Source organism: Elephantulus edwardii, unplaced genomic scaffold (genome assembly GCF_000299155.1).
Source record: "Elephantulus edwardii isolate Elephantulus edwardi_28Jun2011 unplaced genomic scaffold, EleEdw1.0 scaffold00289, whole genome shotgun sequence".
Lineage (NCBI taxonomy): Eukaryota > Metazoa > Chordata > Mammalia > Macroscelidea > Macroscelididae > Elephantulus > Elephantulus edwardii.
The window spans coordinates 1073173-1099743 of record NW_006400039.1 but is presented as its reverse complement, the minus strand read 5'-3'; the positions used below and the strand labels follow the sequence as shown (position 1 = coordinate 1099743).

The window sequence follows — 26571 nt, the reverse complement described above, 5'->3', positions numbered from 1 at the left end:
AACAACAACAACAGTGAGGGTGACCAACCAGAGAGGAGCCGTCCTGGATCAGAGAGGGCCAAGCACGCACAAGAGGTCGACATCAAGGCCACACCTTCAGAAAGACTCCAGCATCACCTGCAGCAGGGCCACGCTCTTGTGAGACAAGGAAGCCACGGCCACACCCTCTTTCCTTCAGAGGCCTCCGCCACGGCCACGCCCTCCTGAGATAAGGACTAAGAACTGATATGGCTGAGGCCACGCCTCCTCCAGGCACCACCTCCACCGAGGCCACGCCCCCAGGGTATGCCCACAAAGGCCATGCCCCCTCGGCCGGGAAGCCAAAGCCATGCCCTCTCACAAACAGTGTATGTGCTCCTGGGACCTAGATGACCACCAGGCCATACCACTTCTCAATCAAGGGCCGTGCCCTCCAGAGCCAGGTACAGCCCCTACCTCCTGACCTCCCTCAGGGAAGAGGCCGGATTGAAGTGCAGGCTCTGTCTCTAGCCAAGAGTCCTGGCAGGGACCTCACTTCTTGATGCCTTGGTTTCCCCACCTGTGAAACGGGGCGTTTCTAACAGCTCCCCTCAAGGGCTCTACTGGGATGGAAATAAGGTCACTAACATCCCAAACTGGATGCAGAAAATCTCGGGGATCTTCCAGGTCAGAACCGAGCCAAGGCCTAGGGCGTGGGGTGGGCTGAGGTGGGCTGGGGTTAACATCTAGGTTTCTGGGGGGTTGGAGCAGGGGAGGGGAGGCCCTGTCTAGACCCCCCCCCAGCTCTCTGCACCTCATACCAGGAGCTGGAACCCCTCCCGTGAGCAGGTGGGGGCAACCCCTCGCCTGGGCCCCCATTAGCAGCCGGAGCAGAGCAGGTAAACAGATCGGTCCTGAAGGACACATCTTTTACTCCGCTGAGCAGTTTAATGGCAATTAATTTTTTTACGAGAGGATTTTTAATCTGTGGAAATGGATTAAGTCTCAAAGTGGCCTGTCAAAGTTCTGAGGCTGACTTAATCTATGATAAAAAATGCAAAGTGAGGTGATATAATCTGAAATTAAACAGCTAGCTTCGGTTTCCTGCAGCCCGATGGATGAATATTTTATAACTATTGTGATTTAATTTTTTGTTAACTACAGCAAATTTCCAATTCATCCAGTCCCCAAGTCCTGTGGCGCTGACCCCTGAACCCACACTCATCTCTCCTTTGCCCAGCTGTGCCTTCGTCCCTGACAGGGACTAATGGTCAGCCAGACAGGCTGACTCGGTGGTTACCATGATGGATGCGGCCCGTGGCACGCCCTTTTGACCCCATGTCGGGCAGAAAGCAGCCATTTTTCAAGTGAGCCATTAAAATAAAACAAACCAAAATGCTAGGGGTTTTTGAGAAGTAGCAGAAAATTATCCTATTCTATGCATTGTCAGGGAAGCTTCTGGAACCTTCCCAGTGTTCCCCTCAGTGGCCCTCACCGTGCCAGCCCCTCTCCAGCTCTCAGAGCAGGCGGCCTCCCTTTTTCACTCACAGGCCCCCTACAGAGTATGGGCTGAGAGGGAATTTGTTTACTTGTCCCAAAGGGGCTGCCACACTCCTTACAGACCAGCAGCTGTGACTGATGGTAGGTGGCACCAAGGACACACCACCCACTCTCCCGAGAGGTCTCCTGGCTTCTCACATTGTTGAGGGGAAACTGAGGCATGGAGCTGCTAGGACACCACAGGGGTGACCCTCGGCCAGAAGGGGAGAAGTCTTGCCTGATGGACCCTGGGCAGTGCTACACCTCCTGGTAAGGTGGCCCCAGAGCCCAGGTCACTGAGAGTGGGTCCTGACAAGAAACCTAGGTGTAGATTCCAGGTCAACACACTGGACTGACTCTTGGAGCACACAGTCAAGCCTCAAGCCTGCCTCGGCCTGTGTGTGGTCACAGGTCAGCTTTTGCCCCTCTCAGTTTGCTCATTTCCACACCTCCAGAGAGGGAGAGCTGTTATGGTGAAAAGACCTAATGCCCAAACGGCACTCGACCCTGACCACCAAGGATGTTCTAGAGGAGATGCCGAGGGGGACCGCCATGCCTCCTGGGGCTGGCCTGGCTCTCTGGCTGGCCCTCTTCCCCTCTTCAGGATGGGCCAAGTCCCGTGCATCTATGTCTAGCCCTCCTGGGCAGATTGGAGCCCAGGCACTACCATCTAGCCCCTCAGTCCAGCCCCAACTGGGAGGGCCTGGACGCATGCAGCTCCCTCTGGCTCCTCTTCTGCGTCCCATGGTCCCCCATAACCTCCTCAGGGTGGGACAAACCCCACATATCCATGTGCAGCCCTCCTCTGGGGAGCCTGGACACCCAGACACCACCATCCAGTCCCCAGGTCACAGCGGATCTGGCCCCACACCTGATTCTGTCTCTCCTGGAGGAAGTACTGCAGTCTCGTCTGGCCTCGCCTCAGGGCATGCCAAACAACCCAGGACGGGGACTCTAGGGCGCACCCTAAGGCTCTGTACGCAGCACCCAGCACCCCCCACCCCAGCCCTCAGCAGCTGCTCCCTCAACTGAAATGCCTCTCTGGGTGCCTGTCCACAGCCGAAGGCTACCATGGCTACAGCCGTGAAGCACATCCTCACATGGGCTTGGCTGTCTAGCAGCCTGACTTCTTGAGGCTCCAGAGCCGTCAGGTAACAGAACCCACTTAGGGGTTTGCCTGCTCTGAGGACTGAGCTGCAAGGGCTGCGCACAGGCCAGAATGCTGACCGTCAGACCTGCCCGTCTGCCCTGAGACCACCCTGGCCCAGGAGCGGCAGGTCCTGCTGCCGGAGGAAAGACTGCCCGTGCTCATAACACAAAGCCCGCAATGGAAAAGGCAGCTGGCACACAGAGGGTTCTGTCCCGACAACTAGCTGACAGGTGGGCGGTTCAAACACCCACTGGCACGTCAAAAGAAAGGCCTGACAACCAGCTCGGTGGCAGCCGCACCAAGAGCCCTCCACATGGGCCCTGCCCTCAAGCACCTCAAACACGACAGCAACGGCCTGCGTGTGGTTTTAGCTGAAAATCAGCTTACCCATGAGCACCCTTCAGGGAGCCCTCCCGTAGACGAACACCAGGCCGTGAGCCAGCTACGTACACATGCTAGAGTGTGGGGACGAGCTCTGTGCTGCGGCAGAGTCTGTAGCCAGACTGCTGCAAATGATCTTCAATAAAATCTCAATTATATACAATAAAAGTGTTAAAGAGCAAGGATGTCACGTTGAGGACTAAGGTATTCTTGACCCAAACCATGGTATTTTAAGCAGGGAGCTCTGGTAGCCTAGTGTTAAGGAGCTATGCAGCCAACCTAAGGACATATGGTTTGAATCCACCAGTTGCTCCAGGGAGAAAGACGGGCAATCTTCTGTAGTGCAATTTACAGTCCCTGAAAACCTGCAGATGGTCAGCTATGAGTCAGTTCTGAGTTGATAGTGCCCAACAACAACACATCCAAGCAAAAGCTAGACAATGAATGGCAAGAAGCTGCACTGCAATCCCAGAGGTACGTGGTTGGAATCCACCAGGTGCTCTGCTGAAGGAGGGGCAATCTCCTCCTGTACCGGTCACATCCAATTTGACGGTACACATAAAAAAATAATAATTTTTTTTTAAAAAAAAGCTAGACGATTAATAAGGACTTGAAAAAGAACTGGTGCCTCTGAGTCACGGGCTTGGAGGAGCATACGGCTCCCGAGGACTGAGAAGCAGCAGGTCTGTGTTACAGGAAGTGCTGGCGACACACTCCCTAGCAGCGAGTGCGCAAGGCTGGAGTTCACGCTTTGGGCCTGTCGTCAGGAAGGACGTCATGCTTAGAGAAGTAGAGGGCCCATGCGAAGGAGGAAGACTCGGCCAGGTGTACTGACCCCTGACTTCACCACGGGCTCCAGCACAGCCAAGGGGTGGACGATGCAAGACCAAGCAGGGGGGCATTCTGAGAGCTGTCCCTGAGTTGGGACAGCTCCCGACAATCAGGTCTCAGTCAAGGCCTTGCAAGAAGTGTCTCTGTCACCAGGACCACACTGCTGGGACCACCCGCACTCGGACTCGGGATGCAGACAGAGATGCTGCCCCTTGCTCAGGCACAGGGACCCCTCCACCATAGTTCTGATGACCCCAGATGCCACCCCAGCCTCCGTCCACCCCGGAGATGAAACCCACTGGCCTCTCTGAAGCCAGGGTTGTCCCCTGGTGTATAGGCCCAAATACAGGAGTCCTCGCCTTTGTCCTGGGGGGCTCCTTGAGGTGGGGGTGACTCACCTCTGCCCTGGGGGGCTCCTCGAGGCGGGGGTGACTTGGATTTCCTCTCTCTTTTGGAAGAACAACCTTTGGCCTTTTTGGATTTTTCCTTTAGAACTTGAGAAAAGGAGGAGGGACGGTGATTAGTGGCAGAGACCTGCCGTGCCTGCCAGCCCCAGGGTCTGTGTGAGGGGGCCCCCTGGACGTGTGCGTGCGATGGTCCTGGGTCCTTCGTGTGGGGTGCTCAGTGTGGGTCTACGAGGTCACGTGACCCGGTCATGGCCCTCCCGGCTCTGAGTGAGGATCCCCCACCCCAGGGCTGGCCTCTAGCAGGACCATGCTGAGGCCCCTGGGCTCCACGTCCTCTGCTCTTCACTCAGGGGCGCCTGGCAGCTCTTCTCACTGAACCCCCAGGACAGCGCTTGGTCTCTCATGCCCGTCATCCCCGAGTTGGCGATGGCCATAGGTGAAGTCAGAAGTGGCTTGGGGAAAGGTTGCCTGCGCTCCCTCGATCCTGGGCTTGATGACCAGCCCAGCGGGTGCTGGACACACCTACCACTGCTGTGACTCTTGTCAAATGAGGCCTCTGGAGCAGGAGTGCCAGCCCCCCTGCACCCAAGTGGGGGACAACTGCCCTCTGGAACCCTGCCTCTCATGCCCACTCCCACTGCCCCTCAGAAACCCCACGTGGACACACTGAATGTTGTAATGGGAGGGTCCAGCACTCTGCACCCCAGCTCTCCCTGACGTCCAGGATCTCACCAGGTCATAGGGACAGGATTCATGCTCCCCCGGGCTGGTCTTTCTTCTGCCAGCCCCGTCCCCATCCTGAGGGCAGAGGGGGCCAGCTGGAATCTAACCTGTGGGTATGTCTCCTCCAACCTAGAGGTCCTAGCTGCCTGCCACCACGTCCTGGCTCCTGGATGCCACCTACTGGTCTCGAGGGCAGCTCCAGCCCCGACATCCACCTCCTGACCCTGAGGGATGAGTGAGCCCTAGCCCTGGCCTCTCCCTGGCTGAGTATCTCTCTGACCCTCAAGGTCTTCCTCTGTCTGGGAGCATAGCACAGCAGTAGCTGAGGGCGTGAGAGACGCTGCATAGAGGGAGTGTGGCCTACCCCTGTGCTGCCCAGGCCACACGGTGTCCACTCACCAGAGGCCTGGCGCTGGGAGGCCTTGGCACGCTTAGACCCGTGACCAGGGGATGTCTTGTCTTCCACCGCTGAGACCCGGGGGACACTGAGGTCTGGAGCAGAGAGAAGGGCCATGTGGGGACAGATTGGTGAGGGCTTTGAGGACAGCGCCCCTCACCTTAACTGGAATCAGGCTGAGCACTGGGGCTACTGGACACATTCCGTGTGCTGCTGGGCAGTGCGCCTGGGTCACAGGTCACACAGCTGTGTAGACAGGCCGTCTACACTGGGGTCAGCAGACACGCAGCTGAGTTACCAGGTCATCGGCCACTTTTCATTCAGAAATAACCCACTGCCACTTTTGGTGGAGATTCCAGTTAGGCCAGGTCCTCAAAGGCAGCGTGAGGACGGGGGACACAGGTTGAAATGTGGCCAGGGCAATGGGGGGTGGGAAGACCACCAAGTCTGTGTCTTCTACGTGTCACATGATGAGCGTATCACTTTTCTCAGGAAAAAGCAAAGGCTCATGTTCTTCAAACGAAAAAGAGACACATCTCCTTCCGCAGAGCCTGCCTCCATGGGTGTTGGGGGCTCTGCTTCAACCCCCGCCGCCCGCCCCACAGCCTGGGTCGGGGTACCAGAACCTGCTCTATTCTACAGGCTTTTGGGGGCATAAGTGTCCAAGCCCTCCAAACCTGACTGTTAGCAGTTGAACTGTCCCCCCTACAGCCGAACCCCTAATACTGGCACCAGCTTCATGGCTGACAAACGCAGGGTTTGTGCAGGGGGACCCAGTCAGATGACCCTGATGTGACACTGCAGGGAAGACCTAACCTAGCTTGAGTTTACGCACAGTGTGGTCGCTGATGGAGCCCACGTGCAGGTGGACAGACAGGCCCTGTGGTCACAAGAGGCCGGGAGGGACAAGGAGACTGGGCCCCGAGACCCTTGAATTCACACTTCTGAGCCTGAGATGGAAACCCAGTTCCTGTGACATCGTCCTCTGTGGACTTGCTCAGCAGGGACGAGAAAGTTGCAGTGACCATGACCCCATCTCATAAACATCCCAGTGCCCCCAAGCTCTTGGGGAGAAGACCAGCTACCACAGATGTGGTCCCACTGCTGACTTTGGTCTGACACTGACCACGGCCTGTGTCTCTTCTGTCTTTGTGGAGCTGCTCTCCACTCATTCTGAGACACCGCCCCCCAAGTAAACCCTGAGCTGCTGACTCGACCTTTGCTCAACTACAGCTCTGAGCCCCCTGGGACCCAGCGTCCACAGTCCCCAGGCCAGCAGCCTGCCCGTTGGTGACTGGAAGCCCACCTGGGCGTGTCTGGATGGCAGAGACGTGAGCCACCTTGCGGACCTTCTTCCGGGACCCCAGCTTGGTGCCCTTGCAGAAGCGTGAGGCACCACACGGGGCCGAGGCGCCCAGGGAGCCGCAGCTGGTTGGCCATGCCGCCTGCGCCCGGATCTTGTCTCGTAGTCGCTCCAGCTGAGGGTCACTCTGCCTGGGTTGTCTCGGGGGACGCATCACCTGAGGGGGCCGCTCCTTCCAGACCCTGGGTGGCAGCGTGCACTCATGGCCCCCAGAGGAGCCAGACAGGCGGCCGGATGACACGGAGCTGCTGCCGTGGTCCCTGCTCTCCGGCTCCTCGCCTGCAGACCACATGGGGCAGCTGTTGGCCTGTCCCGGGACAGCCGGCACCTCACTGGGGTCCAGCCAGGCCTCTCGGGGAGCCTTCTTAGAGGTGCCCAGCTGCAGGGAGGGTCTAGGCCTCCTCAGAGGAGCCCGGAGGTCATCACCGGCATCAGGTGGGTGGCACTCCTCTTTCCTGGAGAGAGGAGTGGGCAGTCAGTTGTGGAGGGGAGCCATCCCTGCAAACCTCCCCCATGAACCCCTGTCCCCACCTTTTCTGCTTCCTGTACAGTCTGGAAGGAGCCATAGGGGTGTGGTACATAACAAGGTCAGTTGCTAAGGTCAGAAGTTCAAATCCACCAGCTGCTCTGTGGGAGTGAAATGGACAATTTCCCCCCGAAAAGATTTACTATCTGGGAAGAACACGGAGGGCCTTCCGAGTTGAGACGGACTCGTGGTCATGGGCTTGGGTTTGGCATGGCCCGGGCAGGGCGTCCTGGGCCTGGTAGCCTGGGGGAGGCAGCAGCCGCTTCTCTGCTGAGGACATAGCTGCACGGTGGTGACGTGTCCTCTTGGACACTGAGGACCCCCTTTGAGTTGGACACTGTTGTGGCTCCCACTTTACAGATGGGGAGACTGAGGCCCAGGGTGCCAGGCCCCTGCCCTGGAGCACTGCTCAGTCCTGGCTCCACACTGACCCTGAGTGGCTACCCCAGTGCCCACCAGGTGGACAACACTTGCCTGTAGCAGCACTCACACACTCGGGGCTCGGTGCCGACTCTCCGACTGGCCAGATGCCCAGGAACCTCGCCCCTGGGCCAAGGAAGGGGCATTTCCATCACGCAGCCAGCTACCTCCCCTGCCCCAATGGTCCTCAGGCCCTATCACATGGCAGGCTCTGTGCCTGCAGTCCAGTGCCCATCCCTACCCAGGGCCACCAGCTGCTGCCCTGCGCTGGGTGCCAGCCAGTTAGGGAGCCCAGGCCCAGGATAGAAGCCCTCAGGACAGGCATGGAAACAGGGACCTGGGCAAGCCACAGCCTTGGCCTCCCTAGTGGGCTGCACGTAGGTGGGTGAGGATTCCAGGAGGCCTGGTGACAGCATAATAAGCCCGTGTCACTCATGACTGGCCTCAGGCCTCGGGCCTCTACTGCTGGAGGGCGTCAGCAGACTCTGCCCAGTGCACCAGGACGTCAGGTCTGAGTAGCCACAGAGGGTAAGTCAGCCAACAGCCTCAGCTCACTGCTTTCTGGGTGCAGAGTATAAGGAGGGCTCAGAGGGCCTCAGAGCGCCCTGGGGCTGAGTGCAGGCCCAGAAGGAGGAGCCGGCCTGAGCCAGAAGGGATAATGTTCTGCCTGACACCACCATCCCCCCAGGGTCCATCTGCCCCCTCAGGTGACTCAGCCGGTGTGAGCACTGGCCTTGAGCACTGGCCTTAGGACAGTCTCGGCCCTAAAGCCCTCGGCCACAAATAGCAGCCGGTGACAGGGATGCTACCCAGCCTGGGAGGCCCACTGGTGGCCTTGGCTTTGATGCTGAGAGGGGCACCCACTGTCACGCTTCCTTTCAGGGCACAAAGGCAGGGCAGCATGGTAGGGAATACAGGCTCAGCAGGGCTACTGAGGAGGGCTACAGCGGTTGTTAGAGGGTCAGCTACTTGAGTGTGACCCCCAGCAACTCTACGAACATCAGATCTGAACCCTGTCATATCTCGTGCCATCCCTGCCCCACGAAAGCCCGTTGTTACAGGCCATTCATCTCATTGAGGGTTTTCTTCTCCTTCACTGACCCTCCACTTTTCTTCAAGGACTGGGCCCTCCTAGCAAGATTCCCAAAGCGGTGAGGCGGAATGTCATTATCCTTCCCTCTAAGGCGCTCCCTGGCTGTAGTCTCTAAGATGTATTTGTTCCTCTGTCATCCTTATTCACTGTCCAGTCCAATTTGCAGATACATAGCAAGTAACGGAAAAGAATGTGGCTTCCATCAGGTGCATCTTGGTCTTTGAACTGACAGCCTTGCTCCTTGGCACTTTGGAGCGGCCTCTGGCTGCGGAGTTTCCCAATGCGGCATCTCCTGAGCTCCCAACTGCTAGTAGGTTGTGGCCTGCAGACCGCGGTGCTGCTGACGTGCCAGCACGTGCACATGCTTGCTTGTCACAGTCCGTTCTTCGGAGCCCAGGACTCGTCATCAGTGGCTGCACTGAGGAAGCGTGCTTGCTGCTGGGATGTGGGAAGCGTCGCCACCAGCATTTTAACAGCACCCACAACGGGCAGGTTTTAGCTGACGAGGAACATGGTTCAAATCCCAACACAACCCCTTGTGAGTTTGGGAGCCTGAGTGGAGCCCCTGCTGGGCAGTGTTGGCCAGCTAGTGGGTCGCTGCAGTGGAACTGACTCATAGCTGACACGCCGGTGGGTTTTCAGAGGTTGTATGTCACACGGTAGGAAACTGTCCATCTTTCTCCTGCGAAGCAGCTGGTGGATTGGAACCACATGCCCGTGGGATGGTAGTGCAGCCGCCGGAACTCTGGTGATGTCATTGTTGTTGTTTAGTGTTGTTGAGTCGTAGGCAACTCATAGCGACCCTGTGAACACAATTCCTGGACACCTGTATAACTTTCGCCCTTTCTCCATGTTCATAGGGTTTCTGGAGGTAAGCTATTTACAGAAGTGGATGCCACTCCTGCTTCCACGCTTGTTTTAATCAGGGAGCTCCCCCAAACACTGTCCAACATGGGTAACCATTCTCACATTTGACTCGTCAGTGGTGATGTCATTAGGACACTTATTCCCTGAGAAACAACGCCAAAGTCTCCTTATGGTTTCTGGAGAAAGAGTCCACCACAAGCTAGAAGGAAAAGGCCAAGCCAGTCCACGTGGAATCAGCTCTGAGTCCTGGTGACCCCACATACAGGAGCGTTGAGCTCTGGAAGCTTCTCTTGGCCACTATCCTTACAAGGCACTGCCAGGCCTCTCTCCTGAGGTACCTCTGGGTGAGTTTGAACTGCCAACCTTTAGGTTCTTGGTCTTGTGTGTGGAGCTTTTGCTCTGTCCTGGAACTTTTCACTCCTACGCTGTGGACACTGTCAAGGCACCATGCTTAGGACGCCAGGGACAGCCTGCAGAGGTCACCACCTCCCACCTCACCAGGCACATGGCACTAGAGGACCCTGGTCACTGGCGCTCACAGTCACGTGTCCAAGGGTAGTCTGAGTTGCCTGCAGTCAGGTGGGCATCTGGAAGATTCTTCTCCATAGCCCAGCCAGGTTCTGTGACATCCAGGGGGATCCTCAAGGAAGTGGGGAGGGGAGAGCTGGATCTCATATGGCACCCAGAGGGGCACGTCCTCTTCAGACCCCAGATCACCCCTCATACCTCTGCTGCCAGATTTTCTGGTGCTGCTAACATCTGACTCTGCCTTGTCTACCTGGCCAAAAGTCTGGCCCCTCTTGGGCTTGTGTCCTCCACTGGCGACATCCTTCAGAGAGGCTGAAACTGATCAGACCCCACTAGTGAGGTTCTCTATGACCCCAGAGACCAGAAGATCTCAGACAGTGACCACAGGGGTCAGGGCTGGGGGTTAGAGAGTGGACACTGGGGTCAGGGCTGACGGCAAAGAGCGGGCATATGGGTCAGGGCTGGGGATAGAGAGTGGCCACAAGGGTCATGGCTAAAGGGTACTGAGAGTGACCACAAGGGTCAGGGCTGGGGGGCAGAGAGTGACCACAGAGGTCAGGGCTAAGGGGTAAAGAGTGGACACTGGGTCAGGGCTAAGGGGTAAAGAGTGGACACTGGGTCAGGGCTGGGGACAGAGAGCGGGCACAGGGGTCAGGCCTGGGAAAGGGGCAGCTATCAGACCCTGGGAGTTAGGATGGTGAGGGAAGAGTGAAAATGGGTGTGAATTCTGGGTATAAAGAACAGATACTGGGGGCAGAGAATAGACACTGGGGTCAAGAGATTGGGTGCTGGGGGTCAGGCACAGGGGGAGTGGAGAGCAAACTCTAGGAGTTAGGGACTGGGAGTCTCAGAGAGGACACTGGGTCAGGGCTTTGAGGACAGAGAGTGGATAGTGGGGTCAGGGCTGGGGAGGACCCCCAGTAGCTTGAAAGAAGGTCTGGACCTTTCTGGGACAGAGTCTGAGCGGCCGACTGGAAGCAGGCTGGCCATCTCTTGCCCAAGGCTGCCCGCACAGACGAGGCCACTGAGTGAGAATCACCTCAGGTCTGCTGGCTCTGTCTGCCCCACCACACTCTGGCCAGCTGAGAGGTCCTCTTTAAGAGGACAGGCCTCACCCCACCTGTGCAGGAGGGTCCCTGGTACTACAGCTCCGAGCTGGGCTTTCTCAGGCAGGTGTCCGTCCCCTGGTCCACACTCCCGACTCCTTGCAGGCACCCTCGTGACAGTATCAGGACTAGCAGCATCTCTGCTTCACAGGTTGCTTGAGACTCAGCTCAGTCACTTATCCTGGGGCCAGCCTCACGGAGTTCCTATTCCAATCGCAGGCCAGGGGAGAAGGAGAGGGGAGCTACCTGGGGTCTCCGCCAACCACTGAGTGGCCAGGGCACAGCGGGCAAAACGCTGTCCAGTCATGCCATCCTGTGTCACCTGGTTTTCACGGGCTAATCCCGAGTAGACTGCCTGCTTAGTCTGGGAAGCACGGCTGAAGCCTGCTGGACAAGGAGGGCAGGAGGGGCACTGGCTGGGATGCAAACCCAGGTCTCCTGGGTGGACACCCCTGCTATCAGCCCATTTGTGGGCCTAGGAGGGCTCCTAGAAGCCTGGGAATAAAGCGCTCAATCCCCCTGCAGGTGTCCAGGACCTGGCCAGATGCAGGGTCTCCCGCCCAGGTCTCACTGCTGTTTCCCGCCTGACTCTGAGCTGTGGACACCCAGCGGGCCAGCAAGTGTCATCTCTGTCTGGCAGCCAAAGGTGTTCCCATCACAGTGACCATAGAACTGGGTATAGCACAGGTCACTGTGCTCCTCTCACCACCTGACCAAGTTCCAGAGGGGAGTCTGGTGGCCCGAGAAGGGCACCAGGGATGGGTGATGGACCAGGCCAGCAGGGAGCAGGACGTGCAGGGGGCGGAATGTGCAGGAAGGGGGCGTGGGTGGGGGCATGTGGGGGGTGAACATGCCGGGGTGGGGGAGAAACGGGCTGAGTGCACCCATAATTTTAGGGGTAGGGTAGGTTGGATCCTGGAACAAAGAAGCAAGTTGAGGGCTGACCAGACCTGGGGCTCGAGAGAAAGAGTGCGGCGGCCCTGGGGGCGGGGTGGCCGAGGGGTGGGCCAGAAAGGCGGTGGAAAGGGGGATGAGGGGAAGGGTGGCCCAGGGGCGGGGCAGGGGGGTAGAAATGGGGGAAGAGGGGAAGGGCGGCCCTGGGTGGGGCGTGGCAACCGGAAGGAGAGACAGATGGGGGAAGGGCGGCCCTGGGAGAGGGGCAACGGGGTGGGGGGCTAGCCCTGGGGCTCATTGCAGCCCTAGGGGCGCGGGGCAGCCCGCCAACCAGGGATCCGGCCTGTCTGAGGGCAGGGGCAGCCTGGGGGTGTGGCTGGTCTGGGGGCAGGGCCAGTCTTGGGGGCAGAGCAGGTCTGGAGGTGGAGCAGATGGGGAGGGCTGAGCAGATGAGGATTGCGGGTCAATACAGGCTATGGAGTGGGGGCTGAGTAGCCTGAGGGTTCTGAAGAGTTCGGAGCCTGAGCGACCAGGGTAAGTAGAAGGAGCTCTGAGCTGGGGAAGGCTTGATGAGGACTGGGGGAATTGAACAGACGGAGGGGCGGCCAGCTGACTGGGCAAAGGCCACCACGTCCTCTGCCTCTGAGCTGGTGGCCACAAAGAACTTAGTGACAGCTTGCTCAGGCCTGAGACTTGGCATAACATCAACTGCCACTCCAGATCTGGTCATCGGGGGTTCAAGGCTGCACGCAGAATCCCAGAGGCCGTGCCAGTGAAGTCATATGTGGGACAGGGCAGCAGAAGGATACATGAAGTCACAAGCCCAAAGATGACCCTTCTTCATGCTGCACACCCATATCCAGCTGGGGCTGCAAACGGGGGGATGGATGGCTGGGCTGCAACAGCCTTAACAAAGTGGGTGTCCCACAACCCCCCACCAGCCCCCGGGGTGTGGGCTCTGAAGGAGGCTGGGGTGTCCCCAAGCCCCCCATCAGTCCCCAGGGTGTGGGCCCTGAAGGAGGTTGGGGTGTGTCCCCAAGTCCCACCAGCCCCCAGGGTGTCGGCTCTGAAAGAGGTTGGGGTGTCCCCTATCCCCCCACCAACCCTCAGGGTCTGGGCTCTGAAGGAGTTTGGGGTGTCCCCAAGGCCCCACCAGCCCCTAGAGTGTACCCACTGGTACTCCCTAGAGAAGACTGATGTCGTGAGCTGGTCAGGTCCCAAGGGGCATGAAGCACACAGAGGTAGCAGATGCCAGGGTGGGAATCAGGTGAAACAAACTCCAGTGATGGCGATGATCTCTGGGGATCCCAGATGGCACGGCGGAGTGTGAGAACAGGAGGCAGGGAGAGCACGTCTACAACTGTCCTGAGATGCCCATTGGCACTAGAGGTGAAGCCACAGCCCCTCATCTACTGCCCACGTTTCAGCCACAGTCCATCCGGAGGGGCCCGAGAGCCTTGGGAGGGCACTGTTGACCCTCACCAAAAGGAAGGCCACAGTCAGGACAAAGGCCAGCAGAGGACCCTCCCACAATTCACAAGGACCAGCTTCCTGACACCCGTCCCCATCTCATCCCTGAAGATCAAAGCCAGCAAAAGGCCTGGCCACTCTGTCCACTTCCACACCAGCCACTGTGGCTAGCACCGCCACAATACGCCAGCACCAAGCGAGCCCTGCCAGGCCACCATCCCTGGATGATCTGCCACCACAGCCCAAGGACGCTGCTGTTACCTTGGCCACTACCCCACAGGCGGACTGGTCATCCTGGCCGGCAGCCAGACCCAGGAGCTCCGAGTACAGGTCAGCTGAGGAAGCGCAGCGCTCCTGGCCCGGAACAGTCAAAGGGAGGGCCTGCCCAAAGGGGGCCCCTGCAAGGAGGGGTGTCCACACTGAGCGGTGCCGCGTGGTGTGAGCACCCCGCCCCCATCGTTGCCACTAACCAGGGAGATTTCCAGCTCTTGCCGAAGCCAGAACCATGGTCATCAACCTCGGGCCAGACGGGAAAACAAAGCAGATGATGGACAATCACAAAGCAGTGCCTGAGCCGTTCACTGGGGCGGCCCGGCGGGCGAGGGTCCCAGCTCTCTGAGGGTCCCCAGGAGCAGGACAGAGGATGGGGTGCCCCTGCCCCGTGGCGCGCCCGCAGCCGAGGTGGGCGCAGGAGCGTGGCCCGCGAGCCCTCAAGGCGTCCACGTACTCACCGGCCGGCGGGTCCAGGCCTCGGCGTCGGCCAGGCGGCTCCTGCGGGCGGACAGGGGGCGAGCGAGCGCCGGGGCCCGGAGCTCGGGGGACGCGTTGCCCCAGAAACTCAGCGGCGTCGGTGTGGGGCGGCTCCTCCCCCGTCGGCCCCTCCCCGGCCTGCGCAGGTGAGCGCACCTGGGCCCCGAGGGGCGGTGCGTGGAGGGAGGGGAGGAGCCGGGAGGGCGGGCTGGGCCCTGGGGGAGGGAGGACCCCCTTCCATCATCCTCGTGTGGGGTCAGAGCCCACCCATGGCCGACCCTTCTGCGGGTTCCCAGGGGCAGTGACTTGTACAGGGATTGACTGCTCGTCCTTCTGAGAAGCAGGCAGTGGATTTGAACCCTGGCCGCCAGAGCTCTTTTCTTTTAGCGACCCCAAATACAATGACCCTCACTGCGGGCTCCAGCCTCTAGGGAATGGCCACTTCCAGTTCCGAACCCCTGGAAAAGGGCCAGGAGCCTCGGCGCAGGCAATGGGCAGGGTGAGACTGGGCATTTCCAGGGGGGGCCTCCTGGGGCTCCCCAAACAACACACTCATTTCCACCCAGGTGTTCTCTTGTGCTGGATCCCGAGGCCTCCTTCATCCCTTCCTGCCTCTGCCTGTCCCTACTGCAGCCCTGATATCAGGCACTTCCCCTCACTGAGTGTAATTCCTAAAAGGACTTCAACCAGGAAGCTAGTCAGTGTGGAGGGAGCCCCTGCGAGAGCACCTGCCGGGACTTGGGAGCCCCCTTGGGTATGACCGTGGAAGACTTCGTCCTCTAGGTCCATCATGGGGGGACATGCCAGCAGGTGGCACCATCGCCCCATCCACGGAAGGCGTGCAGGCCTAGAAGTGGGGGGGAGAGCAGAAGGCCATGTCCCCCAGGCCTGTTCTGCTCCTACCACCACCCACCCACCCAGCCGGCCTTCTGAAGGAGATGGACCCCTCCCTCGAAAGGCACACGCTCAAGACCTAGCCTTCGGCCCCAACAACGTTCCTGGTCTCGGAGGTCTAGTCTGCGCAGAGACCTGAACCTGGTCACCCAGTATTTGATGCTCAGTGCTGAGGTGAGCAGGGTCACCTGGTAAAGTGGGGCAGGTGGAGCACTCCTTAAACGCATAGAAGACTTCATCTCATAATCTTTGGGTATGTCAGGAAAGGTCAGGCCCTGGACATCGTGGCCACAGCAGGGGCTTGAGCAGGGCAGAGAGGATCCACCAAGGCAATCTTGGGTCTGTACTGTCTCTAAGCTGAGAACATTCCAGAAATAGTTAATGGTGATGGTGGCACAACACAGGGAGTGTAGTTCATGCCATTGTATCGTGCACTTAAAAATGGTTTAAAAAAAAAAAAAGGTCCTTGGGAAAAAAATGGTTAAACAGGCAAAGTTTTATTTGTAAATAGCAAATTAAAAATGAAAGAAGGTAAATGCACCAATACTATTGAATTTCAGAGCCTACCAACTCCTTACGCCAGAGCCAAGGAGGTCCAGATGGCATAGTGTGTTAAGTCTGCTGTGAAAGGTGCACAGTGGTTTTGGCATCATCTCAGACCAAGGACCCCAGAAGGGGTTGTCACTACGTTCCTCCCCAGGGCACACAGGCAACCACTTGGCCAAGTCCTCAGCCCCGCTCTTCCTCTCTGTCCTACGTAGCCCGTGGACACACCTGGGTGGGGTTTGCTCTCAGTCTCAAGCCCATTGCTGCAGCCACGTGTCGACCCCATGTCCTTGAGGGCCTCCTCTCTTGCGCTGACCCTCTACTTTGCTGCTGTCCCTCTCTTCTGAGCATGATACCGTTGCCCAAGGACTGGACTCTCCTGACATGCCCACAGTATGTGAGACGAAGCCTTCTCTCCTTGCTGTTAAGGAGTCTTCCAGTTGCACTTTTTCTAAGACAAATCTGTTCTTTTGGCAACTCACAGTGTGTTCAATAATCTTTGCCAACACAATTTAAAGGCACCAATCCTTCTAGGTGGCTCAAAGGGTGACAGTTAATTATCAAACACAGGAAGGTTACAAATACCATCATTAATTCCAGGCTTAGAATATCAAGCACAGGGGCCTGACCTGTGGAGAGTTCTGGAGTCGTACGCTAGAACACAGAGTCCCGGGGGGAATGGCTGGGCAGTTGGCAAGGATACGACTCCAGGTGCCCAGCAGAGGAGATGAAGGCCGAGTAACCGGGAGCCTGGAGGAACCATTCCCATAAAAGCTCACCGTCTCTTGCGTGTTGTTGGACCTGAGCCCATTTTCAGACCTAGAACTCACTGACTGAAGTGGTGACCAAATGGTCAGGAGGAAGGATACGCAATAATGATTCAGATAGTCTCCCCAGAGGGACCTGTGGCAATTTCTCTGACAACTGTACTACTTGGGGAAAGGGGGTCAGATGCTGTAAGGGCCTTCAGGACACGGGGTTTGGGGGCCTTTCTCTTGGTTACCTAGTGCTGCTTTGACAGAGCTCTCACAGGAAGTCACGTTAACAAACATTTCCTCTCTCACAGCTCTGGAGGTTAGAAGTTCGAATTCAGGTGTTGACTCTAGTGGAGTGTTTTATCTGTATGTATCAGCTCTGGGGGAGATTCTCGTCTCATCTCAACAGCAGGAGTGGGGGTGGGGCGTTCCTTGGCAATCCCTGAACGTCTCAGCATCAGCTTCCCCAGGGTCTAGGAGGCCCTAAGCACAGTGACCTCAGGTCTAGGACAAGCTCTGCTCCTGGCTCTTCTTGGTGGTCGCCTTCCTTCTCTGCTCTCTTCTCTCTTGTAAACTGTGATATAGCCTACACTCCTGAGAAAGTGCCCTGGCACGGGATCAGGGTGAACCTGAGGGAAGATGTGACCTTCATCCCTCTGACTGACTGATCACATCTCACATCACACGCCAGGGTGATCTCATCATTACATCACTGCTAAATCACTGAGAAGTGTGATTCAGGCAAGACAACACAGGTCCCAGGGGACATACCCCAATCCAGGACAGCAGTCATGCTCAGACCTACATCGCACAGTGCCCCTGCACTGGTGGGATGGCCCAAGGTCTGGATTCTAGTGAGCCCACGTGTCTCCAGTTTATGAAGATATAAATGGTATTGACCCACTGGTCATTCGGCACTCCCACAATGAGTCCATGATCTGTAGGTGACAGCGATCATAGAAGTGACCATGGAGCCTCTAGGAAGCCACCCCACCGCTGGCCGAGATAGTGGTGGCCTTTGTCTCGGACTCACAGCCATGCACGTAAATAAAACCCCCTGGCCGGTCCGGCCATCACAATTGCTGTGTTTGCACCCACTGCTGCAGTTATAGCCTCGATGCACCTTGTTGAGGGTCTCCTTAACTGGAGACCCTGGAAAGAATAACTCAAAACCAATTTCCCATCTGAGAGCAGAGAGGGTGAAAACTGGGCCTGTCCTGGTGGGTCTCAAGGGCCAGTGCCGTCCCTGTGCGTGTTAGCTGTGTCCACAGCACATTGGGCTACAGGGTTTTGGTTGGCTGATTTTTTAACCGTAGATCACCAAACTCTTCTTCCTAGGCCGTCTTATTCCAAAGCTTTACTCAGTCTTGTTCTGACAGATGAGGGCTGGAACTCACCCCAAGCCCCCCAGATGGACTGAGAATTCTGCAGATCCACCACTGACCTTGCTCCCCAACTCTCTGACCAAGAAGTTAGGACCCTGCTGTCACTGAGCTGTCTCCCCCACAGTGTATATGGTAAATGCTAATCCCTGTGACTGAGGGAGCTTTGGTGACCTAGTGGTGAGACACTGCTGCAACCCCTAAGGCAAGCAGGTCAAGCCCACCAGCTGCTCTGCAGAGGAAGGCTGGGCAATCCCCTCCCATGCAAGGAACAGCCTCTGAAAACCCAGCGGAGGGTCAGCTGTGGGTTGGTTCCAGCTCGATGACACACAATGACAACACAGCAATCCCTGTCACTGTGGTTAAGCCCCATCTGAGAACAGATTTCATGTGAAGGGCAGGATTACTGAAGGGTGCATCTTCAGTCAACCTCTTTGGATATCTCTCTCAACTCTCATGGTCATTCAGTGAGAACTGACCCACAGCTGACCCTCCGTTGGGCTTCCGAGGCTGTCAATCACATGGGAGGACACTGCCTAGCTTTCTCCTGAAGACTGTTGGATTCAAACCATTACAAGCCTCCACCTCTGAGCTAGCAGCCCAGCTCCCCATGCACTGTGCCAGCACAGCTTCCGGTCTTTTGGGCTGTTAGAGGAACTGACTAAGCAGGTGAGCCCACAGAGGTGAGGACAGAAGCTAAAGAGACAAGGACCTTCCTCCAGAGCCACTGAGGGTGCTAGTTCTCCCCTGGAGCCGCCCTGAATTCTGAGAAAACAAAGGTCCGTTTGGCAAAGCCACCCTTGTGATATGTCTGTCATCACAGTACTGGGTGACTAAGACAGCACACATGCGATGTCTCAGAGCCTGCCCAGTGCAAGAGGTACTGCTGGGTGACAGCTGGAAGCCCCACCCAGTGTGGCCCCTTGGCCAAGGTCACACGGCCTCAGGCGCATGGCACGAGGCCCTATTTCTGAATCCCTCTCTGCCTAGGTCAGAGGCCATCTGCATTCATTCCCTCAAGGGTTGGCCCCTCGTGGTGAGGATTCCTGTGTCACCTGGTTATTCTCCAGTGTGTGGCATCCCGGAAGCATGCACTGCACCATGACAAGGTGTTGACGACCAGGTGAGACACACAGGGTGGCACTGGGTACAGCTATTGTGCTGATGACCATCTCTGAGGGTCACTGGCAGGAATCCTGTCCCTCCCTCCAAGTCAACGAGGGCCTAGGCATCTTGCGCTTCCCCCCAAGGCCAGCAGAACAACCTGGGGCCCCTCAGGCCTCTCACACCCGGCCTGGCAACCCCGTCTCTCCCGGGACCCTGAGCCCATAAACTTGTGGTGGTGCCTGTATCGGAGTGCAAACTGGTGCAAAATGAATCTACTGTCTATTACCACTGAGTCTGTGCTGATTCATGGGAACCCCAAGTTTCAGAGCAGAACTGCACTTGATCGGTGGTGGAGTCCACGCTCCGGCCTTTAGTGACACGCGATGGGAACTCGCTGAGGCTTCTGTGACAGCCGCCGAGCCCGTTCTGATGGTCTAGTGGTAAGGAACTGTGCTGCCAGGCAGAAGGCACATGGTTCAGACCCACCAGCTGCTCCTCTGGAGAAAAGGGGCAATCTTCTCCACAGGATTTACTGCCTCTCAACACCCGCTGGAGGGTCAGCTTTGGGTCAGTTTCCACTTATTGGTACCTAATAACCACCGCCATTGGCCTGGGGACAGAAGTCTGGAATCAGGGTGTCAGCAGGACCACACTCCCCGTGAAGGCTCTAGGAGTCTTCCTGGCCTCCGTGCGGGCCGGCGGCGGCTCCTGGCGCTCCTGGGCTGTGGCTGCGTCCTCCTGTCTCAGCCCTGCAGCTCCTCTGGCCTCTTCCCTGGGTCTGTCTGTCCTCAATACCCGTCAGATTGGAGTCAGAGCCAAACCTACGGGCAGCAAGTCAACTCCAGCCACGGCCTCCCTCCCTGCGGTCTACGAGACTGGGAGTTTTCATGTGGAAACTCACCTGTCTTTCTCCCAAGGAGCGGCTGGTGGGTTTGAACTGCTGGCCTTTCAGTTAGCAGCACAACACATTACACACTGCACCACCAGGAATCCTCCCACCCAGCCGCATTGGGTCGCCTCTGATTCACGGCGGCCGCAGGATGGAAGTGACCTGTCCCCCGCATTGGGTCGCCTCTGATTCACGGCGGCCGCAGGATGGAAGTGACCTGTCCCCCGCATTGGGTCGCCTCTGATTCACGGCGGCCTGCAGGATGGAGGTGACCTGTCCCCCTGCTGTCCAGCTGTTGTATTTGTGGAAACTGTCTGTCTTCAGTCTTTCTCCCTCAGAGTGGCTGGTGCCAGACTTGTAGGCAGCAGCTGAGTTCTCCAACCTCTGGGCCATCAGGGCTTCCTCGAATTATGAGCCCCTTTGATCCACAGTGACCTCAAGTTCTCTAACTGCCTCTTCAAAACCCCTATTTCCAAATAAGACGAGGTTCACAGTCAGCAGGGGTCAAGCCTCCTCACATCCCTCTGGGGACACAGGTCAGCCCTGTGAGCGTGAGAAGGAATTTTGAGGTGGGGAGTGAACATGACGCCTTTTACAAAACAGGCCCTGAGCTCAGGCCGGCCACGTGGACAGGCACGCAGAACAACCACCAGCTGCACAGTAGTGTGGGCCCACCACAGCCCTGGGGAAGCGGGGCAGCGTGGGGGCCACAGGGGCGGCAGGCGGGAAGGACTCACTCCTGAGGCCGGGCTCAGAGCCAAACCGCGCCTGTAATTGGATCTCATCCCATCGTTGAGGGAGGACCTCTGTCCCAAGCGGGCCAGCTGAGCAGCCGGGAGGGGGCTACCTGAATGGGTGGGGGTGGGGGTGAGGGGAACACAACTTCCACATGGAGCTGCAGGCTAGTAGCCGGTTCTGGGCAAAGGGGCAGAGGGAGAAAGTGGTCTCCACAGCAACCAGGAACTGATTCTTGGGGAGCTGCTGTGGAGTGAGTGAGGCCCAGGAGACACACTGTGTGGACAGCCTGGGGGCCCCAGAGGGGTACGATGCTGACCCCATGTCTGGATGTGTCAACAGATACGTGTTGGACAGACCTGCCCAGGGCACCGGGGGATCTTGTGAAGGTCCCGAAGTCCTCTTCTCTTGGCCACGTGCTCCCTTCCAGGTCATTCTCCAGACCTGAGCCACTGGCACGTGCCCTCCCACGCCACTCCGCAGACCCTCCGCATGAAGTGGGCAAAAGCCCCAGTGTCCATCCCTGCAGCGTCCCCCTACTGTGCTCAATCAAGACTGGCCATGCCAACGTCTGTCAGGTCACTGGTCTGTCTCAAGCCAAGAGCATCAGGGCCCCTGGAATCCAGTCCCCTCTGAGGCCTCCAGGCGGGCAGCAGGGGACATGCAGCCCGGTGCTGGCGTGGTGAGTGAGTGTGGGTGCTGGGCACTGACATGAGGCCACCGTCCTGTACTTTGTTGGTGAGGCTTCTGACACGGGTGCTGACCAAGGAGGATGCTGGAGGGGCCTCCGAGGCCCACGCCGTCGGGTGCCGCCGACTCAGTCCTGTTCATGTGACACGCGGACCCGGAACTAAACCGCGGCCCACGCTTCACCGTCGGCACAGCCTGTCATCACAGCCACTGTGTGGCCGCTGCACGGTCAGACGTGCTGCTCCTAGGTACACTGGACAGATACTGGCCAGCAGCCCTCATGCCACATGGTTCACAATGACCCAAAGCGGCAAACACTCCAAGTGCTGCCCACAGATGAACTGAGAGGGGCCAGACTCCACGCAGCCTCGGGGCCGCAGCCTTTACACAGCCCGCCATGCCTATCTCCTCCAGCACAGCTGCTGGGTCCAAGCCACCGGCCTTTAGCTAGAACTTGAATCACTACCCTACCCGGGGTCCTTAGCAGAGGAGAGAGAATCCCAGTGCAGCCCACTGACACCACGACGATCACCCAGACGTGAGAGGGATGAGCTTCCAACACAGCATGACGGGGTGGAGTAGGGGACACAGGACACTGCGTCCCACGTAGATGGAGAGACGAGAGCAGGTAAACTCAGAGACAGAGGGAGTGGCCACACGCAACCAGGTCTGGGGCAGCCGGTGGGGATGCACAGCTGAATGGGGTGGCCTGCTTGGGATGGAGAGTATTATGCAAATAAGTCACGTGAGGGCTATACAGCGTTGTCACCGTAACAGATGTAATTCATTGTAACTTAAACCAACGGCATAAAACTGCATATTTAAGGGGAGCTCTGGTGGCCTAGTGGCAAGGAGCTGCAACTACAATCCCAGAGGCGCACAGTTCGAATCCACCAGATGCTCTGTCGGGGAAGGAGGGACAATCTCCTCCTGTACCAGTCAGATCTGATTTAACGGTAAAAACAAAAATTAAAAAAAACCTGTATATTTAAAAACATTTAAAATGATGAGTTTCATGGCTTGCCCAGGTCCCCTCCATAACTTGTGTGTGTTGTAAGGTGGCCATGTTAGCCACTGTCCTAGTCAGGGGACCAGCGTCAGCCCAAGGCCGATGCCTACAAGGCGGTCAGAACTTTCCCTCTGTCTTATACGATGCCAGCACCCACAGCCCTCTCGCAGCACTGTCCACTTCTCCACGGGACCACTCAGAACTCGGGTCATAGTTACAGTTATGGGCTTTATTAGAAGAGTGACCTCAGCATAGCCTGGGCCCTCCAGTCTCAAAACCCAAGCTCATTACCACACTGTGTACCCTCCTTGACCCCTCCCACGTCCTCACGGTGGAGAGGCCACATGTCCTCATGTCCTCTGTTTTGAAGCTGGGACAGAGATCAAAGGCTGGCCTTCAGGAAGGATTACACCTCAACATAAAGGGAAAACCCTTCACAACTGGACTGATAGACAGGAGAGCGAAGTTGCCGAGAGTCCATTTGTCTTGCTCGGGTCCACAGTCAACATCCGTGGAAGTGGCCACAAGAAATGTAACAACCTGCCAAGGGTCTTTCTGAAGTGCCAAAGAACATGGACGTGGCTTTGGGGTCCAAGGTGCTCTGGTCGAAGTGTTCCTGATCAGTTCACATGTGTGCAAATGCTAGTAAGGGATTGTTGTTGTTATGTGCCATCGAGTCACTTGGAACTCATAGTGACCCTGTGGACAATAGCCCTGAAAGCCGCTCTATCCTGGGTCAACTTTACTGTCTCTGACACACCTGCCCCGATTACCCCAGTCCCTGGGTCATCCATCCCATCAATGCTCTTCTTCTCTTTCCCCCTCCGCCCTCCCAAGCACGATGTCCCTCTCCAAGGACTGGTCCTTCCTTGAAACATGTCCAAAGTATGTCAGACGAAGCCTCAGAAGCCTTGCCTCCAAGGAGCAGCCTGGTTTCTAGGATGAACCTGTTTGTTTTCCTAGCAGTCCATGGTACCCTCAATACTCCTCTCCAGCGCCACAGCTCAAAGGCATCAATTCTCCTTCTATCCTCCCTAGTCATTGTCCAGCTCTCTGATGCATAGCCATCAATTGTGAAGACTATGTGTCCTGTCTCCATACCTTTTCAACCTGTATGCAGAGCAGGTTATCTGAGAAGCCTGGCTCTATGAGGAGAAGTGTGGCATCAGGATTGGTGGAAGATCTATTAACAATCTGCGTTTTGCCGATGATACAACCCTGCTTGCTGAAACTGAGGAGGACCTCATGCACTTGCTGCGAAGGGTCAAGGACTGCAGCCTTCAGTATGGACTGAGGCTCAATGTCAAGAAGACAAAGATTCTCACCACTGGACCAATTGGCAGCGTCAGGATGGATGGCGAAGAGATTGAGATTGTTCACAGCTTCAGTTTGCTCTGCTCCACAGTCAACACTCTTGGCACCAGCAGCCAGGAAATCAAAAAACGTATTGCTATGGGAAAGACTGCTGTTAGGGACCTCTGTAAAGTACTCAAGAGCAACAGTGTCTCTCTGGAGACTAAGGTGCACCTGATACAGGCCATGGTCTTTGCTATCACTTGTTATGCATCAGAGAGTTGGACAATGACCAGGGAGGACAGAAGGAGAATTGATGCCTTTGAGCTGTGGTGCTGGAGAAGAGTATTGAATGTACCATGGAGTGCCAAGAAAACAGATTCATCCTGGAGAGGGTTAAATCAGGCTATTCCTTGGAGGCAAGGATTCTGGGGCTTCGTCTGACATACTTTGGACATGTTGCCAGGAGGGACGGGTCCTTGGAGAGGGACATCATGCTTGGGAGGGTGGAGGGACAGCGCAGGAGGGGAAGACCCTTTATGAGATGGATTGATTCAGTGACTGGTGTAATCGGGATGGGTGTGTCAGAGGCAATACGATTGGCACAGGATAGAGCAGGGCTTAGAGCTGTTGTACATAGGGTCGCTATGAGTTGCAAGCGACTTGACGGCACATAACAACAACAACAACAATAACAATAGGGAAGATTAAAGAATTGATGCATATGGATCAAGGTGTTGGTGAAAACGTCACATACACACAGACTGTGAGAAGGAACGAGTTGGTCTGGGAGGTGTACCACCGGAAAGCCCCTGAGAAGTGAGGGTGGTGGGACTTCGTTTCATGCTGTGGGCATGTCATCAGGAAGGACCAGCCCCTGGAGAAGGACATCCTGCTTAGTAAAGCAGAGGGCCAGTGAGAAAAAAGATGCCCCAGGGCACAGATGACACAGCGGACGCAGTAAACAAAAAGTCAGCGATTGTGATGGTGGCACGGGACAGGTGCCCAGCATTCTGCAGAGATGTGTACAGTTCAGCCACAGGCCAGGGGCGCCTGGGGCCACAGAAGCGGAAGGAGGCGCACAGGTTCCTCCCCTGGAGCCCCGGGAAGGCCCTCAGCTGGGCCCTACCCTGAAACTGGATGTCTAGCTCCAAAACTGTAAGAAGACACTTGCCTGTTTTGTGACCCCATCTGCAGACCTTTGTCGCAGGCCCCCTGGGACACTCACATGGTGGAAGGCCTCGGGAGGGGGCCTGGGACTGCGGGTGGCCGCTGGATGTCCTTATCTTGACCTCGCCTGCGCTCCGTGTGGATTCTGTGGGACGCATGCTGCTCCTGTGAACAGAAACAGAAGCTGTGCTGGCTCTGAGTGCACTGGCACAGGTCCTGCAGCTCGAGGCCCGGCTGAGGAAGGCAGCTGCCTCTGGCTGGGCCCCACGTCCATCCCTCCAGCACCGCGCCACACGCGAGCACCCTTCTAGGCAGGGCAGGGCGGGGCGGCTGGCAGCCAGATCCCATGTCTTTGGTGGCTGTGGTGGGTTGGACACTGGTCTTCCACATTCATGTCATTCCTATCCAACCAGATCCTCTGGACACAAACCTCATCAGTGAAGACAGGGGCACGCTGGGGTAGAGTGGCCCTAGTCCTGGTGTCCTTGTAAGGAGAGAACCAGGAAGATGGCCATGTCAGATGGTGGCAGGGGTGGAGTGACAAACACAGGACACATGACCATTGACAAGACCGCCTCTGGACCAGACACAAGGCAAGGCTCGGGGTCCCCTGAGAGCCCGCTCCTGACCCTGCCTGTGGACCTCTGTCCTCCAGTTCTGTGAGAGGACAGCTGTGTGGGGTGAGCTACGCAATGTGGGGACAAGGGCTGGCCTGAGGCCCAGGCTGGGAGGGGAGCTGGGTGTGGCCCAGCCACCTGGCTGCAGGGAACTGCAGTCAGGCCCCCATCTCTGTGTTTGTAGAAAGGAGAGCGTCCCAGGCAGGCAGACCTTTCAGGGAGAGGCTGACATTGCCTGTGCGCTTGGGCTGCCTTGGGTTTTTCTGGGCTCGGAGGCCTTCCTGATTGGCTTTGGGAGGGTAAGTTCCAAGTTCCAGGACACATATGCCGAGGCTCTGGGGTGCCTGGAGCCTCGGAGGGAGGCTGGAGCAGGGCCCTCCTGGGATAAACCTCTCTCTCTACCCCTCTTGCTGGAAGGTTGCCCATTTGCCAGGCATGCTGGGCACAGGGCTTTGAGTTATAAAGGCCCAGGACACGGCCCAGGACCACCCGTCATGGCCAGGTGAGCGGGCATGCTTTCTTCAGCCTGGGCCTGAGGACACGGACGTGACGAGGCCAGCTGGCACGCAGGGCCCAGGAATGCCGTGGGGCCGGGTGTCACGCGTGTGGGTGGCTCCGGCAATGCCTCAGCCTCACACTATTTATTTCCTGGGTGTGTGTCTGAGTCTGCTGGCCTGTTTTACTCTGGTGACCAGTGGCCCTACAGGCTTTGAGATTTGCAGGAGAACCGCACACGCCTGCGGCCTCACTGGAGAGGCTTTGAGGAGGAAGAGTAGGGGTGACCCTGGCACGGACCTGGGTGCTGCAGAGAGTACATGACACTTGTTTGTGCAGAAGCACCGATTCCCTCTGAGGCAACAGGGTTCTCAAGAGGCTCCAGGACAGGGGGTTCGTTCTTGAGATTATTTGCAAAGAGCAGTAAGACTGAGCACTCTTTCCACTTCAGTGTGAGCACGTGTGAGCACGTGTACAGGTGTGTGTTTTCATGTGTCCGTGTGTGTGCATGTGCGTAAGAACTATGTGTGAGGAAGGGGTACATGTGTAAGGAGGGATACATGTGTGAGGAGGGGGTACATGTGTG

The 26571-nt window shown here is 57.3% G+C and overlaps 1 protein-coding gene across 1 annotated transcript in view; it reads right to left on the bottom strand.

Moving 5' to 3' along the window:
- LOC102847970 overlaps positions 1-7555 on the bottom strand; it is a 31280-nt gene extending 23725 nt beyond the window's left edge. The window contains exons 1-3 of the mRNA XM_006900637.1: positions 7461-7555; positions 6693-7204; positions 5389-5481 (exon numbers count right to left, since the gene is read on the bottom strand). Of these exons, the coding sequence (XP_006900699.1) occupies positions 5389-5481; positions 6693-7204; positions 7461-7555 (700 nt within the window). The remainder of the gene's footprint in view (positions 1-5388; positions 5482-6692; positions 7205-7460) is intronic.
- Between the last annotated feature and the right edge of the window lie 19016 nt (positions 7556-26571).